The sequence below is a fragment of the Geotrypetes seraphini genome, chromosome 10 (assembly GCF_902459505.1).
Source record: "Geotrypetes seraphini chromosome 10, aGeoSer1.1, whole genome shotgun sequence".
Taxonomy (NCBI): Eukaryota; Metazoa; Chordata; class Amphibia; order Gymnophiona; family Dermophiidae; genus Geotrypetes; species Geotrypetes seraphini.
The window spans coordinates 47,776,954-47,795,266 of NC_047093.1; the positions used below are offsets into that span (position 1 = coordinate 47,776,954).

At 42.2% G+C, this 18,313-nt stretch overlaps 2 protein-coding genes across 5 annotated transcripts in view; both read right to left on the reverse strand.

Annotated features, from left to right (window-relative positions):
* The window catches only part of ABCC3 (ATP binding cassette subfamily C member 3), a 165,837-nt gene that overhangs the window by 20,374 nt on the left and 127,150 nt on the right, over positions 1–18,313 (reverse strand). For all 4 annotated transcript variants that reach the window (XR_004540886.1, XM_033961078.1, XM_033961077.1 and 1 more), the window contains 2 exons: positions 13,226–13,536; positions 11,894–12,093 (listed from right to left, as the gene is read on the reverse strand). Coding sequence is in view for 3 of the 4 variants with exons in the window: in XM_033961078.1 (XP_033816969.1) it covers positions 11,894–12,093; positions 13,226–13,536 (511 nt within the window). In the remaining variant the exon portion in view is untranslated. The remainder of the gene's footprint in view (positions 1–11,893; positions 12,094–13,225; positions 13,537–18,313) is intronic.
* LOC117367952 (mediator of RNA polymerase II transcription subunit 19-like) lies at positions 15,603–16,736 on the reverse strand. Its single transcript, XM_033961079.1, has one exon. The coding sequence runs from the start codon at positions 16,659–16,661 to the stop codon at positions 15,900–15,902; it is 762 nt and encodes a 253-aa protein (XP_033816970.1). The 5' UTR covers positions 16,662–16,736; the 3' UTR covers positions 15,603–15,899.

Here is an 18,313-nt window from a genome sequence, read left to right on the forward strand (position 1 = left end):
ACGAAGCATTGTAGCGAAACAGGGAGCCCTGTTGGATGAGGATGAATGTGGAAATGTTGCAATGGACATGCTTGAATTAGCTTTCAACTGACTTCCCACAGAGCATTTTTTGTTCCTGCTTTCTAACCTCAGGACTACGTTTAAACAGCTATCTGTTCAGATAAGTGACTTTTATGACACTACTCATGAAAAATTATTTAAAAATTTAAAAAGTTTATAAAACGAGATGTGTGACTCTGAATATATTAATAGAGCTTGAAGGAGTTTTTTGACCAGGGATGTGTCTGCCAGTTTCAAACTTTGTCTGAGACTGGCTTGTCTATTTGGGAAGCTTCTTAGAGTTCCTGTTAGACACTGAGGTCTTTTCTTCTTTTTTTTGCTATAGATTCTGAGATGTAGCCCTGGTTTCTGAAGGGTGTTTTTTTGTGACTATGTTTCCATAACCATAAAGTTCTATGACATCACAATGCAGGTGTAAAGAGCCTTAGCCTATAGGAAGAGGAGATGCAAATGTTAAGAGCCTTAGCCAATAGGGAGAGGAGGAGATAGTGGATGCTGTGGATGGCCATCATGTTACTATGTTTCTATAACCATAAAGTTCTATGACATCACAATGCAGGTGTAAAGAGCCTTAGCCTATAGCAGTGGTCTCAAACTTGCAGCCCGCCAGGTCCTATTTTGAGGCCCTCGGTATGTTTATCATAATCACAAAAGTAAAATCAAACAGTTTCTTGATCACATGTCTCTTTAGCTATAAATGACAATATTATTATTAAGACTTAGCCAAAAGGAAAGATTTATAAACTATAAAGAGTTTTTACCTCATGCAAAATTGGCATTTCTTTAATAAGACATTAACTATTTTTTTCTGAGGCCCTCCAAGTACCTACAAATCCAAAATGTGGCCCTGCAAAGGGTTTGAGTTTGAGACCACTGATGTAAACAGACACCAGCAAGTAAGTGTCATGCTGCCGAGTCTCCAACAGTGGCCAGTCCAGATCAGCTATTCTATTAATTTTGACAACATACCTCAGCAACAAATTCCATGGCTCAATTATGCATTGTCTGAAAAATATTTTCATAGGGCTCAGTTTAAAAAAAAAAAAATGCTGAGCTCCTAAATCTAGGCTCCTAAATATGTGCCCTATTTTCAACCAAACTTAGGAAACTAAGGGCCCCTTTTACAAAGCTGCAGTAGCAATTCCCACGTAGCAAATGCAACATAGCTCATTCAATTCCTGTGGGCTGTGTCACATTTGCTGTGCAGTGCAGTGCAGGTACTTGCTACCACGGCTTTGTAAAAGCAGCCCTAAGTTTCCAGGTGAAAATTCATCTTATTTAGGCATTTAAATTATCCAATCAATATTCGGCCAGTGGTATCAACATTTTGAAAACCTTGTTTGTTTAAACACTGATTGCTGCAGGCTGAACCAGGTAGTGGGCTGAATATCAAGTTTTCTGTCAGGTGACATTCTTCCTGAACTCCCCCATCATTGCCTCCTCCTGAATCCCCTCTCTAAGATCAACCCATTTCCTAAATCCTCTACCAAGATCTTACCCCTCTTGAACCCCCCATAAGAGCTTATACCCCCCTTCCCACTCCCAAGAGCAGATCCCATGAGCTTCCCCTCCCCCCACCTAAGACCCACCTCACACATCCATCTGTCGGTCCCCTTTAGGTCCATGGTGGTTTGTATGGGGAGGAGCAGGCAGGAGTGAGCCCAAATCATTTCTGCCAATGCTGGCTCTGGATGCAAAATGGTGCCTACAACCTCTACTGGTAGATCTTGTCATCTCTGCAGAGATAATTATTTCAGGAACTGGTGATGGAAACTATGAGGGAGAAAGACACCCTGGACCTGATGCTTATGAATGGGGAGAGTGTTTCTGATATTATGGCGAGTGACATCTGGCATCCAGTGATTACCCATCAAAAGGTATGGCTCAATATTAGAACAAATATAGAGATGGGGGAGTGTGTGGCGCAGTGGTTAAAGCTACAGCCTTAGCACCCTGGGGTTGTGGGTTCAAACCCCATTGCCCCAGGTACATTAGGTAGATTGTGAGCCCGCTGGGACAGACAGGGAAAAATGCTTGAGAACCTGAATAAACTCATATAAAGTTTTCTGAGCTCCCCTGGGAGAACAGTATAGAAAATTGAATTAATAAATAAAAGTAAGGGGACTTCAGCTGTCAAGATTGGGGAATTCCTCACGGAATTGTTAGCTGAATAGTAGAAAAGCAATGGGCAAAACCGATATTTTAACGGCAATGAACCTTTCTTAGGTAAGTCAATAGAAGCAAGAGGAAAAAGTCATATATGGTTCCTGAAATACGTTGCTGAGAGGTAAGGAAAAACAGATTATAGTAACTTTTATAAACTATAAGATATTAAAGAAAGAAGAAGACAATATCTACAAAATTTAAGGGAAGCTGATAAAATAGTAAGGAAAGCAAAGATGCAAATGAAAATAAAAATAGCGCTCCCTAGGATAACTATAGGAATAAATCTTATAGAGTAGAGGTGCCCAAATCTTCCTGCCATTGCTCTGCCCATAATGCACCATCTTGGGGGGGATTCACTAATTATATTTTATGATAAAGGGAGATTTTGTACCCATCTTCATTCTGCAAGGCTAAAAGTTCTTCCACTGCCTTTAGATTTTCTGAATGTTGCCACATAAATGCAGCAATCTTTTTCTAGGCTAAGGTTTATTGTAGTTTGACTATATTGCTTTCATACAGTGACATCGAGGCAGTTTATGGACTATTGTAGAGAAGGAAAAGAATGCCAACATTTAAAAGGAAAGTAAACACATAAAATAACAAATCAGTAAGGTAATAGGTTATAGTTGTCTTTCAACTGTTGAAATGACAGCAGCTCCTCTTGGCACCCACTACTTGTCTAACCTGTTTCACTTCTTTATCTCACCAGATAACCAGTTGTGCATTCATGATTCCCCCTCGAAATTCATCGTTCCCTAAAAGACGTAGCTAGCACATTATTCTGCCATTAAAGATTTTACATTTACAGAGCCACCTCCAAACTGGCTTAAAAGGTTTTATCGAAACATTCCTCTACTCTTCCTCGCTCAGATGGACATACTTTGCATGTATTCTGTAACTTAGCATCAAAGGCTTAACTAACTCTTATTCAAATACGTAATGGGGTGTAAGTCATTCTTAGTCATGAGAAACTTAAGACAAGTTTGGAAATTCTTCGAGAAAACTCAATTCCCAGCTCATAGTTCAGTCCTTAATACTAGGCCTACTGTAATATCCTCTACCTCCCATGTCCTACAACCATAACAAAACAACTACAAACTATCCAAAACACAGCACTAAGACTCATCTACTCATTAAAGAAACATGATCACATTACAGAAGCATATCTCCAATCGCACTGGCTTCCGATCCCAGCAAGAATACAATTTAAATTCTACTGCCTACTATTTAAGACTTTATACGGAGACAGTCCAAACTACCTGAATAACCGCCTCATCCACAATACTGCAACCAGACATAGGAAAACTCACACCCCATTCTCATACCCCCCAATTAAAGAGGTCAAACGGAAAAAACTATATGATGGCTTCCTGGCCACTCAAGCAGCCAAACTAGACAACCAAATTGCCAATCTACTGATGGCATCCCTCGACTACAAGACTTTTAGAAAAGAAATAAAGACCATACTCTTCAAGAAAACTCTGAAAAAAGAAATAATACCGCAAGTCTCAAACTCCACCTCTCACTAAAGCCAACTACCCCAAACAAATAACCTTACCCATTTCTTACTCCTTTTGAAAATGACCAATTTTTTTTTTTTGTAAGTTCTTGTTGTAATACATCTTGGATAATTCTTTTCTAATCCGCCTTGAACTGCAAGGTAATGGCGGAATAGAAATCCCTAATGTAATGTAATGTAAGCTGTCATCCCTCTGAGCAAATCTGGAAAGCCTTACTATGTAAATCAATATTAGGAACCAACACACCAGCAGCATTGTAAATATTTATTCTAGTCATACTTCTTTCCACAGAAATTGCAGTAGTGATCCTGCTGTCTACTATCTTGCAGCTGCGATGGGTATTGTCTGTAGCATATATAACTAATTAGGCTATAGAATACTACCCCGATATTCACGGGGTTCCATTCCAGGAACCCTCGTGAATATAAAAAAATCGCGAATAAGGTTTTTCACCTGGGAAGGCAGGAGAGAGCAGCTGGAGTGCCAGCGAGTGAAGGAAATCACTTGTGTATGCTCCGACCGCCTCTTCCTGTACTAAAGTCGGGCTACACCAATCAGAAGCTGCTTTAATACGCAGTTTTCGGGGTCGCTGAGATGAATAGTGACACTCCCGATGCCGAAGTTCACAATTTTAACTGGTTGCGAGAGAGGGCCATTCTTGCTGCTAAAAATGATGTTCACGTAATAAACAATCAAAATTTCCCATTTTACCAGGCGTAATCACTGAATGCAAGTCTATCGATACCGTAGTACATATCGATGAGGTCAAACCGGGCAACACCGGGTGATCAGCTAGTTTACTATAATAAAATATATGCCTTTTCATGCAACTATATCCCAGTTGGCAGTGACACTGGAGGGCGCTCTACCACTTAGGTATATGTTTTTATAATAAAGCCCTTCCTGAAATGAGTTTCACATCCCTGTTGTACATTTCCCATCTGCACCTTCCTATGTCACTTTCCTATGTATGTTTGATTCTCCTTGATCATGACAACCAGCTCCTCCCTTGTACTCTCTAAAATCCAATCAAGAAATGTGCGAGCTCTGCTACATTTGCACAAGTCAGGCATATTATCAAGCAGTTTTCATGGCTGCCAGCCACCAGGTTATGAAAATTCCTAATGGCTGAATCACCAATAACAGTAATACAATTAATTATAGGCTCCTTGGACACAGCCCTAAAACTGCATACTCAGTGTCAAAGGTAAATTATATTTACCTTATGTTGTGCACTTTATAATGCAGTAATTAAAATGTCTTGCATCAGAGTCTCACAACAAGGATTCAATCGTTGGTCCACAAAATGTGAGTGTAATCTTAACAGAAAGAAGCCAATCTTATATCAGCCTGCTTAAATTGTGGCAAGGAAACAACAAAGCAGCTGGTCTACTAGATCCAACGTGGAACAGAAGACAAGATGCAGGCCCATATGAAGAAAAGTGGTTTTTATATTAATGCTCCCAGGAGACAATGCCCAAGCTCAGGATCTTTTTTTCAGCCCTGGTGGAAGCAGTTGTGTGTCAGCAGTTGGTTGTATGCCCCTGACGCAGCCTTGTTGGCAAAATGCAGTCCAATCGGGCACTGTCTCCTGGGAGCATTAATTTAAAAAACACCTTTTTTTCATATAGTCTGCTTCATGTCTTCTGTTCCCTGCTTAACTTGTGGAACAGAGTGCAAATTACATTCTAGGAGAAAGTATGTGCATGAGCACATTATATCTGCTCATTGGCATGCACACATTTTCTGGTATATTTGAAAACAATTTTGCATGGAACATGAGAAAAACCATGTTGGGTCAAGACCAAGAACCATAACTACTAATTCTGTAAACCACCTTGTCAGATAGAACCCGGAAGTCATCGGAGTTAAAAATACTGAAATTTGTCACTTAGAACCCTGTAATTCTAAAGGTTGCGATAATGATATCTCTGTTCTGTTCCCATTCCTTTTTCTCAGGGGCAATGTCTTCAAATAGTGTTATTTTGAACAATTCTCGGCCTCAGGGCTGCATGCAGCTGCTAGAGTTCTCCATTGTAGCCCTCAAGCAACCTTGCCTGCTTGATATAATAACGGCAGTCTCTTAAGTGTGTGCCTCAGGTGTCTCATTTATGGAATTTGCTACTATTGACAGTCAAAAACAAAGCGAGTTTTTAAAACATATCCTTGAAGTATTGTAGAATCAATAATAGTATTACTGTAATTTTTAATGTTTAATCCCCAGTCTGAACAAGCAGGTCAAGGTGGTTTACAAAATTAGTACTTATGTGTAAGCTTGATAAGTTTTGGTGGCCCTCACATGAAAAAAGGTTGGCGTATGGTTACCAGATGGGAAAGCCCAGACATGTCCTCTTGCCAAGGGTTGTTTTGGGGTTTGTAGCAGGAGGGAATGGGCAACCCTCCTGCTGGCCGACTTGCGGTGGGGTTCAGGGATTTCTTGCCGCGATTGGTTTAGTGGCCGCATCTATTTGAAATGTAGGCTAGCATTTTGCTGGCCTATGTTTCAGTCGCCTATCGCAGCCCTAGGGAGTTGCCTAGGACCGCTTCAGCTCACTTAAGGCCACTTCTGGGCAAAACCACACCCATGGCCAACCTTGGGCGAGCTTAAGCATCCATTTATTCATTTATTTAGCCCGTCCTCCGAAAGGAGCCCAGAACGGGTTACAAAAGTACATTCATAGTATAGTTAGGATACAATTAAGTAAAAGACGTATTTGGCAGACATAGCTTAGAAGAATTTGCAGCACTCCTAGAAGATATTACATGACATAGCATAGTTTAGAGCAGCATTCACTGTACTAACAGAACAGAACATAAAGGTACTAAGCTTTAGTGTTGTAAGAGAGTTCATGATTGGTGATCAGCAGTTAAGTTCCCATGAGTAGCGTCAGTCATTAAGGAGCTGGATTAGTGAAGAGGAAGGTTTTTACGGCCTTCCTAAAGTTCCATAGACTGTCTAGCATTCTAATGGATGTGGGGATGATGTGCCAAAATCTGAGTATAAACTGTGAATAAGAGCATTTGCGGGCTGTTTCAGTTATGAGTGAGTGGCCAGGTGGTAATGTGAGCTGTCTCTCTGTTTGAGATCTCAGTAATCTGTTCGGGACGTAAATTTGTAGTTTTGATGGCATGTAGTTCGGTATCATCCTGTCTTGAAGGCTAAGACCAAGGCTTTAAAGGCACAGTGTTTTTGGATAGGTAACCAATGCATGGATGTTAGTGCTGGTGTGACATGGTCTTAGAAGCTCAGGTTTTTCAGGAGTCACATGGCTGCATTTTGCACACTTTGGAGGCAGGAAAGAGTTTTTGCAGGTAAAACCACTAGTAGGGGGTTGCAGTAGTTGGGCAAAATCAGTTTCTGAAAAGTAAGCACGGATGCACTTCAGTTGACAGAGGTAGTAGAAGGAAGAAGACACTAAGTTGGATACGTGATCTGAGAGTGATAGATTTGAGTCCAGGATCACTCCTAGGCTGCAGACGTTATCTTTGGCTGTAAGGGTGTAATTTCCCCAGGAGAAGGATGGGCGGGGATATGTGTAGGTGTCTTTGTGTATCCAGAGAAGTTTGGTCTTTGAGGCATTAAGTTGTACTTTATTTGCGGTCATCCAGTTCTTTATTTCGGTTAGGCAGCTATGGACCTTTTTGATTTGTGCGTCTCGGTGTTGGCCTAGGAGAAGGTAGAGCTGTATATCGTCCGTGAATGAGTAAATTGCGATTTCAAGTACTGGTTTGACAAAAAGGTTGAAGAAGAGTGGAGATAACAATGCACCTTGGGGCACTCCGTAGCAGAGTGGTTTGGGTTCTGGTAGGAAGTGTCCTAATAATACTCTCTGCGATCTTTAATTAAGGAAGAAGGAGAGCCAGGCTAGTGCAATATCATGGATTCTGATGGAATGTACTCTGGATAGAAGAAGCGAGTGATCGATAGTATCAAAGGCAACACTTAACACTAGTAATACCAACAATACGTCTTTCCCCTCATCCAGAATTTTCCAGCAGTCATCTACTATATCTAGTAGCACTTTTTCTATGCTGTGGTGTTTTCTAAATCCTAACTGGAAGTTGGAGAGGGTGGTGTTTGTTTCTATGAAGTCATTTAGCTGTGTGAGTACTATCTTTTCAAGTATATTTGAGACAAAAGGAAGGTTTGAGTGGTCTATAGCTGCTAGGATTTTCCAGGTCCATGGTGGGGGTTTTTTTTTTTAGGATTGACCTCACTACAGCAGATTTCCAACTCTGTGGTATTATGCCTGATTTTAGGGACGCAGCTTCCTGTTTCTGCCTGGGCGCATGGTGGTGGGGCAGGGGGTGGGGTGGGGCAGGGGGCCCAGTGTACTTGTGTGCCTAGGGGCCCTCGACGAATTAATCCTGCCCTGGGTCTAGGACCGAGGTTGTGGGATGTAGGGAATCTATCAAACTTTTTAGGTCATCTATGGAAACTGGTTTAAAGCTATTTAGGGTTTCTCTCTTTGTTGGGTTGTCCTATTGTGAAGATTTTGGGCTGTTTGATAGAGCTTTGGCTTCCAAGTCTAGGGTGTCTCGTATTTTTGATATCTTGTCATGGAAGAAAGTCAGAAGGGATTCACTGTTTGTTTGCTGGTCATGAAGTGATCCTTAAGAGGAGAAGCAATGGCGTACCAAGGGGGGGCTTCCACCTCAGGTGCATGCCCCAAGGGGGTGCAAAGCTGGCCACCCACTGGGGAATAGGCTGCCACCAGGGAAAGGCTGCCACTACCGTCATCAAGAACAGGCCGGCGCCGAATTCTCCTTCCCTGCTTCTCCTCCCCGCGGGCTGACCAACTCTCACTGCCCGACGTCAATTCTGACGTCGGAGAGGACATTCTGGGCCAGCAAATTGCTGCCTGGCTGGCCCGGAACGTCCTCTCTGACATTAGAATTGATGTCGGGTGGCGAGAGTTGGTCGGCCCTGCGGGGAAGAGAAGCAGGGCGAACTCTGTGCCGGCCTGTTCCCGGTGGCCAGTGGCAGCCTTTCCCCAGCGGTGGTGGCAGCAGAATGTTTCCCAATGGCGGTGGCATGGGGGAGCCAGAAAGAAAGAAAGGGGGGGACAGGGAGACAGAAAGAAATAAAAGGGGCAGGGTGAAACAAAGAAAGAAAGAAAAAAATGGGGCATGGGGGGAGAGAGAGAGAAAGACAGACAGAGAAAGAAAGGGGGCATGGAGAGAGAAAGAAAGAAGGGGCAGGATGAAACAAAGAAAAAGTTGGGGGAGGGAATGAGGTCTGGAGGAGAGGAAGCATACTGGAGGCTGAAAGAAGGGAAGAAATATTGGATGCCCAGTAAGAAGAATAAAGTGCAACCAGAGACTGATGAAATTACCAAACAAAGGTAGGAAAAATGATTTTATTTTCAATTTAGTGATCAAAATGTGTCCGTTTTGAGAATTTATATATGCTGTCTATATTTTGCACTATGGCCCCCTTTTACTAAACTGCAATAGTGTTTTTTAGCGCAGGGAGCCTATGAGCGTTGAGAGCAGCGTGGGGCATTCAGCGCAGCTCCCTGCGCTAAAAAACGCTATCGCGGTTTAGTAAAAAGGGAGGGGGTATATTTGTCTATTTTTGTATAGTTGTTACTGAGGTGACATTGCATAAAGTCATCTACCTTGACCTCTTTGAAAACCCACGGAATATAAATGATAATCAACATTTTCTCTGCGTACAGTGTGCTTTGTGTTTTTAAAATTTTATTGTTGGTAGATCATATTGACTTGGCCATGAAGGTAAGGGGGAGGGAGGGAGGGGAGCTGCTGAAAGACATCTAGTAATCCTTTCAGGCTTGACTGTGCAGGGAATTATTTTTGTAAAATCATGTTTTGTTATGTGACTGGCATTATTTAGACTTTAATTTCTATGAATGAATAGAATAAAAATGATATAAAATAACTTGCTTGTTTTTATGTGCGTGCGCTGAAAGAAAGTGGAGAGAGAGTGGGCTAAGGACGCTGAAGGGAAATGGGGAAGAGCGAGTGGGGAGAAGACGCTGATTTATAAATTGACAATTGTACAGAATATTATTTCTTTTTATACTTTAATATAATAAGTTCAATATAAAACAATTCAAGGCTTGTGTGGATGGAATCAGGTAGTTTGTGGGGAGGGGACCGAGCTTACGGGGATTAGTCCAATAAAATGGTATTTTCTTATTTCTCAATATTTGTTTTATTTTTATTTGTTAATTTGTAAAGTGGTGATTGTTATGTATCAGTTTTTTCAAATTTACATCTACTGTCTTTATATTTTGCACAGTATTAGAGGACGTGTATTACTGTTTTTGTGGTGTTGTGGTGTTGCATTGTATGCAGAGTCTGGTTTCTTGGCAGTTCAGTTTAACTTTTGTCTACATATTTCTATTTTTAGTTTGTGATTATTCCCTATTGGGCGAGGGTGTATCTGTTTGTGTGTGTGCTTTCTGATAGCATCGACTGTATAGGATCAATTGACTGTGCAGGATCTGACTTATTTAGTTTTACAATGTATGTGTTGGTGTTCTAGTGCTCACTGCATTGTTTAAGATGCTGCCTTTTCCTAGGTACACTCTTGTTGTGCGATATGTGGATTGTTACTAAAAATCATATTTTTCATATAGATGGGGGGAGGGTCAAAAAATGATGGGCCCCGGGTGTCACATATGCTAGGTACGCCACTGAGAAAGAGAAAAAGTTTTTTGACAATGAGAAGATGGCCTTTGATCTGCACGGGAACTTAGATATTAGGTTAATGAAATATGCTTTTTTTGTTTCAAGTATCGCTAGTTTGTATTCTTTCAGATGGCTTTTCCAGGTAGATTTGTCCTCAGTGTTGTGTGTTCTGCACCAAGTCCTTTCTGTTTTCCTAACTTTCCTTTTTAGTCCTCTCAGACTTTCTGTGAACCAGGGTGATGTGAAGGATCTTGCATTTGTTTTGGCATCTTTGGCTTTCGCTATTTCTCATAGAGTGACTTTATGCCAGAGTGCCATATCTGCACCTTCTCGTCTAATGAGACGTGTATTTAGGTCTAGTTTGGAGATGCCAAGGGATAAAGCATAAAGATGTACTAACTTTGGGTCGAGGTCTTTGCCATTTACTGATCTAGCATTTCTTAGAGCTGTTGCAATGGAGTTTGTTTTGAGTGTGTCTGTATTTGTTGGAATTTTTATGAGGTTGAGGGTTCTGGCTGGAGTTTCCTTTGTGTTGAGGCAGTTTATCAGGCCTCCATATCGGCCCTGGCCTGTGATGAGGTTGTCTGCCTCGGGTTGGTTTTTTTTAGAAAACGTGCTTCCCAATTGGCTGGTTAGACAGCGGTAGGACGCCTACAGTCAGGACACTATTTATAGAATGTCTATGTGTATGTAAACTGCCAACTCTTATCGTATATGTTAACCTGGAACCCATTCTGGGCCTTTCTGGGAGAACGGGCTATAAAATCAAATAAATAAATAAATATTTCTGGAAAAATATTGACTGCTCATACCTGGAATTATTTTGAGACTACTGCTAGAAGTTGCAGCCGCCATTTTGAACTGAGCAATGGCATGGCAACAGTAGGGATCACTCCTGCCTGGGCTACCTTACACCATCAGGGATGACCAAGCAAGTCCAGTGGAGCCTACAAAGGGAGTAAGGGGTTTCCATTTCTTTATTTCCCAACCGGACCTTGGGTTATCCTATGCCACAGGGATGACAAAGTAAGCCCAGTGGAGCCTGCAGAAGAGTGAGAGGTTGCCACTTCTTTATTCCTGCACCAGCCCCTTTAAGAAATGTTCCCCAGGAGCTGAAAAGGCAGCTTGTGAGGTTTACTGAACCAAACTGTTGCAGCATATCCTGCTTAGTGCCGGGGAGGTCTGAGGGCAGAGACAGGGTGAATTTGGAAGTGATCCAGCCACTAATGTCATTCAGTGCTGGTTCCTGGATAGATCCAATCATGTAGGCCACGCTAATAGCTGTCCTAACTATGGATGGATAGTTATGCCAGAACTAAATACCCTCAGCACCCAAATAAGGCAACTATTCATGATCTGGATATTCAGTGCCAACATCTATAAAAATACTGACTGCTGTGGATTAAATATCTACTTCATAGTTCTTGAAGACCAAGTGAGCGTGAAAGCCTGAGAAGGCAGAGGAGATAGGCAAAAAAATCTGCTGTTACCTGTTGGACACAATACTAGGAAAATAACTTGTCTGATTTTCATCCACTTTAGCATCATTCATGAGAATAAAGCTGTTCTGTCTTTCATATGCTCGGATAGTGCTGACTCCAGAGATGCTTTCTGAGAAGTGTGAATATACAGGAGATCGGCTGATGGATTCAAGCCGCTTCAGCTGTCGAGATGTTGCTACATAAAATCTCTGTCATGATCAAAAATGAAAGGGAAAATAGCATAAAATAAACCAAACTAGAAAACTGTGAACATTTCAATAATAATAATAAAAAAATAAATCTCTCTTCATTAACCCCCGCATTTTACAAAAATGTAGAAGTTTTTAGCGCCGGCCGCAACGATAACTGTTACCACTGCAGTCAACACTAAAAACCGCACTACGGTTTTGTAAAAGGGGAGGTAAATAACCTAATATCAGAAGAAACAGAAGGGAGGATTTATGCGGTAACCCATGGTCATTTAAGGGCTCCTTTTACTAAGCCGCGTTAGGGCTTTAACACGTGGAATAGTGCACGCTACATTGCCACATGCGCTAGACCTTTACGCCAGCATTGAGCTAGCATTAGTTCTAGAAGCGTAGCATGCGCGGTAATTTCCTGTTTGCGCTAAAAACACTAGCACACCTTAGTAAAAGGAGCCCTAAGTGTTGAATATAAACTTAAGCGTCTATGTATTAGCCAGCTTAAAAAGAATCAGATATTCAAAGCCAGAGCTCACACAGGTCCTGGCATTGAATATTCAGGAATAATGCCAATGTCCAGTATTTACTTGTGCCTAGTATAAGTTTGTGCACATAGAAATGGGGCGTGGATTGGGTGGTCCATGAGCACGGATCAGGCAAGTGTAAAATTTACATGTGTATGTTCTGATATTTCCACCTCAGATTTAAACTTGATGATTTGCACGTTCATGTTTGTAAAAATTTACTCATTTGGGCACCTTGTAGAAACATGCAAATGACCCACAGACCTCCAACATCTCCATTCCATCCACTCTGATCACACAGATCAACCCCCCCCCCATTTGTAATCCCCCCCCTGTGCTTGCAATGACCCCACCCTCCAACCCCAAGCTCCCCCCTCCACTGACATCCTCATTCCAACTCTTCTGCCACCACGATTCCCTACCTACCTCTGGATTTTACTCAGAGGTCATCCCTGTGGCCCAGTGGCAGATTGCAGGAGCAGTCCACCTCCATTCCTGCCCTGTATGGCTCTGAGTTCCCAAATAATAGTTTTCTACAAAAAAATTTCTAGGTTCTAATTTTTGGAATTTTGCCTTTGGAAGAGGATTTAAACATACAATACACATAAACATACCTGTACAAAAAAGTACAAAAATGCCAGGGGTATTATAACCACAGCAAAGATGGGCGTACTGGCCACAATCACGATTATGGTTGATATGGAAGTAAAGAAGGTCCCTAGAAACATTAAAAATGTAGGTGGGATCACTTCATCAATCACATAAATGTCTTTGGAGAAACGATTGATGATTCTGCCTATAGGAGTTGTGTCATAGAAAGATTGAGGCGTGTGAAACTTATTGTCCAACAGGGCAACGTGAAGTTTGCGAGCTGCGCCAATACCAGCCATCGCCAAGGTGAAAGAAGAGATCATCACAAGTACACCTGCATGAAAACAAAGCAGATTAGCCACTTCTGGTAACACAAACTCAACAGTCCTCCACTGAAAGTAGATCAGAGCTTGATTACTAAGGCTTTTTTCTCATTCTTTGTCTATAGGAGGAAAACCATTAAGGGCAAGTCTATAAGGCGTAAACATTTATAGACTAGGCACATCTATGTACATAAAGGAGGCGCGGGTGAAGGTTAAGTTTGGGTGCTTCTGTTTTAAGGCTTTGTTTGGTTAAGCTCCCAAATATATAATTGAGCTTTTCTGTTTTGCAACCAACAGACATAAGAGAAACTCACATCTGAATTTTGTTTTTCCGCCTGTTAGAGGATGTAAACTTAAAAAACATCATCAAAATCTTTTTTCATATCAAGCAGCGTTATGGGGTAAGGATTTAGAACAATTGCTTTTGCTTTCTGACACTTATGGGGAATTTAGGAGATATCTAAAAACATATCTGTTTTTGAAATATTTAGGCAGCTAATTCATAAAAATTTTATTATGCACTATTTTGATCATTTTAGTGTCTCTATTGGCTTTTAACTCTTTTAGTTCTATTCAACTTCTTTTATTATTTTTTTTAATTATTGTGAACCACATAGAACTTTACAGCCTTGCAGTATATAAATTGATTATTATTATTATTTATGCTCACAGGTGCTAGGCTCTATTCTATGAACAGAACACCTAAGTCACATCTGCATGGGGGCCATTAACATGAGGGAAACATGGGCATGTCATGTAATGATGCATGATACTTACAATACCATACAGTGTCTTATATCCTGCAATTCTCTACAAGGAATCTATGCGGTTTACTATAAGAATTAAATCAGGTTCTTGAAGTTACAGTTTTTTAAGTCAGGTCTTGTGGTTGTTAAAGGGAAGAGGTGAGGGATAGGAGGCTGGAGTTAAGTGATGGGTTGTCCCAGGCATATTGGCAGTTTGTTCCAGAAACTAGATCCTTGGTATTCAAAGGAAGCCTCAAACATCTATCAATTGTATGCATTACAAGTGCCTGATATTTATTCAATAAATGGTACTAGTACCTAGACTCACTGAGCAGGGCCTGCCCCAGATTTTCAATGCCATTAGCTGTATACTGCTGCTTAAATCAGTGGTTCCCAACCCTGTCCTGGAGGAACACCAGGCCAATTGGGTTTTCAGGCTAGCCCTAATGAATATGCATGAAGCAAATTTGCATGCCTATCACTTCCATCATATGCAAATCTCTCTCATGCATATTCATTAGGGCTAGCCTGAAAACCCGATTGGCCTGGTGTTCCTCCAGGACAGGGTTGGGAATCACTGGCTTAAATCACTACAGACTGCCCAGATGTTACCCCGGGAATGCCAGGGCAGTTCGCAGTAGAGAATGACACGGTGACAAAATTCATCACCGTTCCCGTCCCCACGGATAACCGCGGGAAATAATCCCATGTCATTTTCTAGTGTCTATTTCAACCTCAGTCCTTCTACACCAGCATTCTTCAAAGCAAAGCTTGCGGGTCAGTGGTTGTGGCCATTCATACTCTGATTCTTCCCTCTCTCCTTAAAGAATGGCATGAAGATGGTTTCCCGCGGTTATCCGTGGGGACGGGAACGGTGATGAATTTTGTCACCGTGTCATTCTCTAAGTCAGAGTCAACACGGTCCTGTCATTTATCTGGATAGCAGCAGTATTCAGTCCATTAACCTTCAGATTCTTCACATGGTGGCCATATTGGACCCAACTAAATTGGCTAACCAGCCAATTGGTGGTATTTGGCACTAATGGGTATCAATCTGAATTTGCATGCACATCTTGCTATGCACTACTCTATAATAAAGCGTGCCCAAGTCCTATAGGGTGCATCCCAAAAGGAGGCACTTCTAAAATTTGCACACAGAATACATAGAATGTGTGCCCAAATTGGACGCCATGAATTACACCTGGTTTTAAGTCCTGGCGCCCAAAGTTGGGTGACAAAATCAGCACTCAGGACCAGATTCTTTTTTTTTTTTTTTACCAAAGGTTAATTATTTTTAATTTAAAATATATATACAATAAAAAAATCAAAAAAAAAATCATTTGTCCATCTTGCAGTGAATCAAACATTAAGCATTCACTTTCACCTGAACTGACACCTGTTAGGTCTCTTTCCAATCAGAGCATGGTGGAGGGAGGGGGTGGACATTAGCCCATGTTCCCCAGCTTGCTTTATACCCAAAACACTACTGCAATAAGACCTCACTATTTCTATATACAATTGCATGTTTCTCCTCTCGGTGACGGTATTGCTTTGCCAGGGGCACAGGTTCGCTGCTCTTCATCATCAGGTGCTGGGTTTATGCTCAGCCTGCTCCGACGTGGCGAGCTCTACCGGAGGCTGCTGGCCTGAGAGCTGCCCACAGTAGGATGATCTGGACTGTGACGGTTCTTCTTTTTCTTTTTCTCTTTTTTCTTTTTCTTCCGTTCAGGGTCCTCCTCTTTCTTCTTCTTCTTGTGATCAGAGTCTGATGGTGTCTCTGGGGGCAAAGGGTCTTGGGTGCAACTCTGCTTATGTTTGTGTTTGTTCTTTTTCTTGGGGGGCTGGATATGCATCAGGCGACACTGCTCTGGCAGCGGACCAGCATGCAGTCGGAACCCTGTCAGCATGGTGCCAGTAAGAGGATTGAATGAGTTACCACAGATCAGTGGTTTCTCAATTAAGGATCGGAGGCTGCTATTGTCATGAGACCCTGGCATGTCAATCATTCCTGGTAAGTCTGGGAGGAAATTTCTGAGTTTCTCTTTCACTTTCTTTCCACAGAATTTGTTGAAGGCATGCTCCAGGTTATAGTGTGTGATGAGGTTTGTGCTCCCAGTCAGTTCAGTAGCAGCTGGTAGTTCCCGGAGAAGATAGAAGGGTCCCCCGCAGGCAGCGGTTACTTTCCGTGCTGGATCTTCGACTCCAGTTACAGTCGGCGGTGGGGGGAGTGGCGGAGGTCCCAGCATCGAGCCGGACCCCGAGGAAGAAGATGGCGGCGGCTTCCCAGGCCCGAAACCCATCGGGGCGGCAGCCACAGCCGTTCCACCTGGAGCAGAGGCTGGTGGCTCGGCCTGTCCCATCCCAAACAATGCCGAAAAATTCTCCATCATCCTTACTCGTGGCTTTTCCCACACGCCAGAGGCACAGGCAACCTCAGCCCCCAGACGCTCTGTGTGCAAGATTGCCAAACCCCTCAAACCGCGTCCCTCTGGTTGGGTGTTGATAACATTTGTTCCCGTCTCTCCGTTCGAGTGACATCAAGCTCTCAGGACCAGATTCTGTTTAGGATGTCTAACCTCAGAATCGATGAGCACAACTTTATTATTTAATTGGCTTATTTGGTGTAGTAATTGACTATGCCAGTTTTCAGCCAATAAATTACCAATTAAAAGTTCCACATGGAACTCTTAGGATGCCTAGTAATGCCAAGTTGAGGCGCCTAGCTATGCCTACCTGAAAAGTAGGTGTGGTTAGAGGCAGAGAGTAGACATGGTAAGCTTAGGTGTCACAAGGCATGCAAGAAAGATGCTGGTAAATTTGTCCTGATAAAACTTGGCCTAATGTACTGGCACTTAACTTTAAGACACCTAGAGTCACCTAAGTTTGCTTAGGCGCCAGTAGGCGCAATTCTATAAGTGGTGCCTAGCGGTTGATTGACAACCACCTGGACCGGTGCTTAAAAGTTAGACACAGTTAGGTGCCATTTCTAGAATCCAGCCTTTTATAATGGACGCTCATCTTTGGGTGTCCATTGGATAAAGCTAGGACAGCAAAATGAGTTCAAATCACACTGACACTTCTTCTAACCTTTGACAAGCTACTTAGTCCCCCTCTGCCTCAGATGCAAACTCCAAGGGCATGGAAATACTTAGGGCTCCTTTTACTAAGCTGCGTTAGGGCTTTAATGCATGGAATAGCGCGTGCTAATTTGCCGCCCGCGCTAGACCTTGAGCTGGCGTTAGTTCTAGCCGCATAGCGCGGGTTTAGCGCGCGCTAAAATGCTGCGTGCGCTATAAACGCTAACGCAGCTTAGTAAAAGGAGCCCTTAGTGTAATTCGCTGTGAGCTATTATTTACAGGCAAAAGCTAGATCTAGATAAAAAATATTATGTACAAGGCCAGCTTAATCCTCTCAGCAAGAAATGTTAGTGACACCATCTGTAGCATCTTCAAAATTTGCATGTACCAGGCAGTGGCATTTATTTGTTTTGATCTTGGTCTCTGGAGTAGCCTATCATTAAACAATTTGTCTAGAACTGGGTTATTTAGATTTTAGGGAAACCCCCCCCCCATAAGACAAACCTGGCTTTTTGCCCAGGCTTTCTGAGGAGACGATTTCTAAAGAGACTTGTTGGATGGGAGAACTCCCAATTATTTATGTATAACAATTTTTATTGAAAGAATCAAATAATCAGTACAATAGGATAATACAAAAATACATTCAATACAATAAGAATTACAATAATATTTCATACAGATTTAAATCATTCTTTCAAATTTAATTTCCATATGAATTAATTCAATCTTATCTACACCCCCCCAAACCGTGCCCAACATGTCAAATTATCAAAAGAACCCGATATAAACCTCTCCACTCAGCAAACTCGAAGGAAAATCCATTCTGCTTAAATTTCCTTCACACTCACTGCCCCCATCTCTCCCAGTCCATCTGCTGGCTTTTTTGGACAAGCGCCTTATTCCTCACACCACTTCTAGAACACTTAGGGCTCCTTTTACAAGGCTGTGCTAGCAGTTTTAGCGCT

Bases quoted from the DNA above. Each gene is read 5' to 3' on its own strand.
- LOC117367952 (XM_033961079.1), bottom strand. From the start codon at position 16,661: ATGATGGAGAATTTTTCGGCATTGTTTGGGATGGGACAGGCCGAGCCA.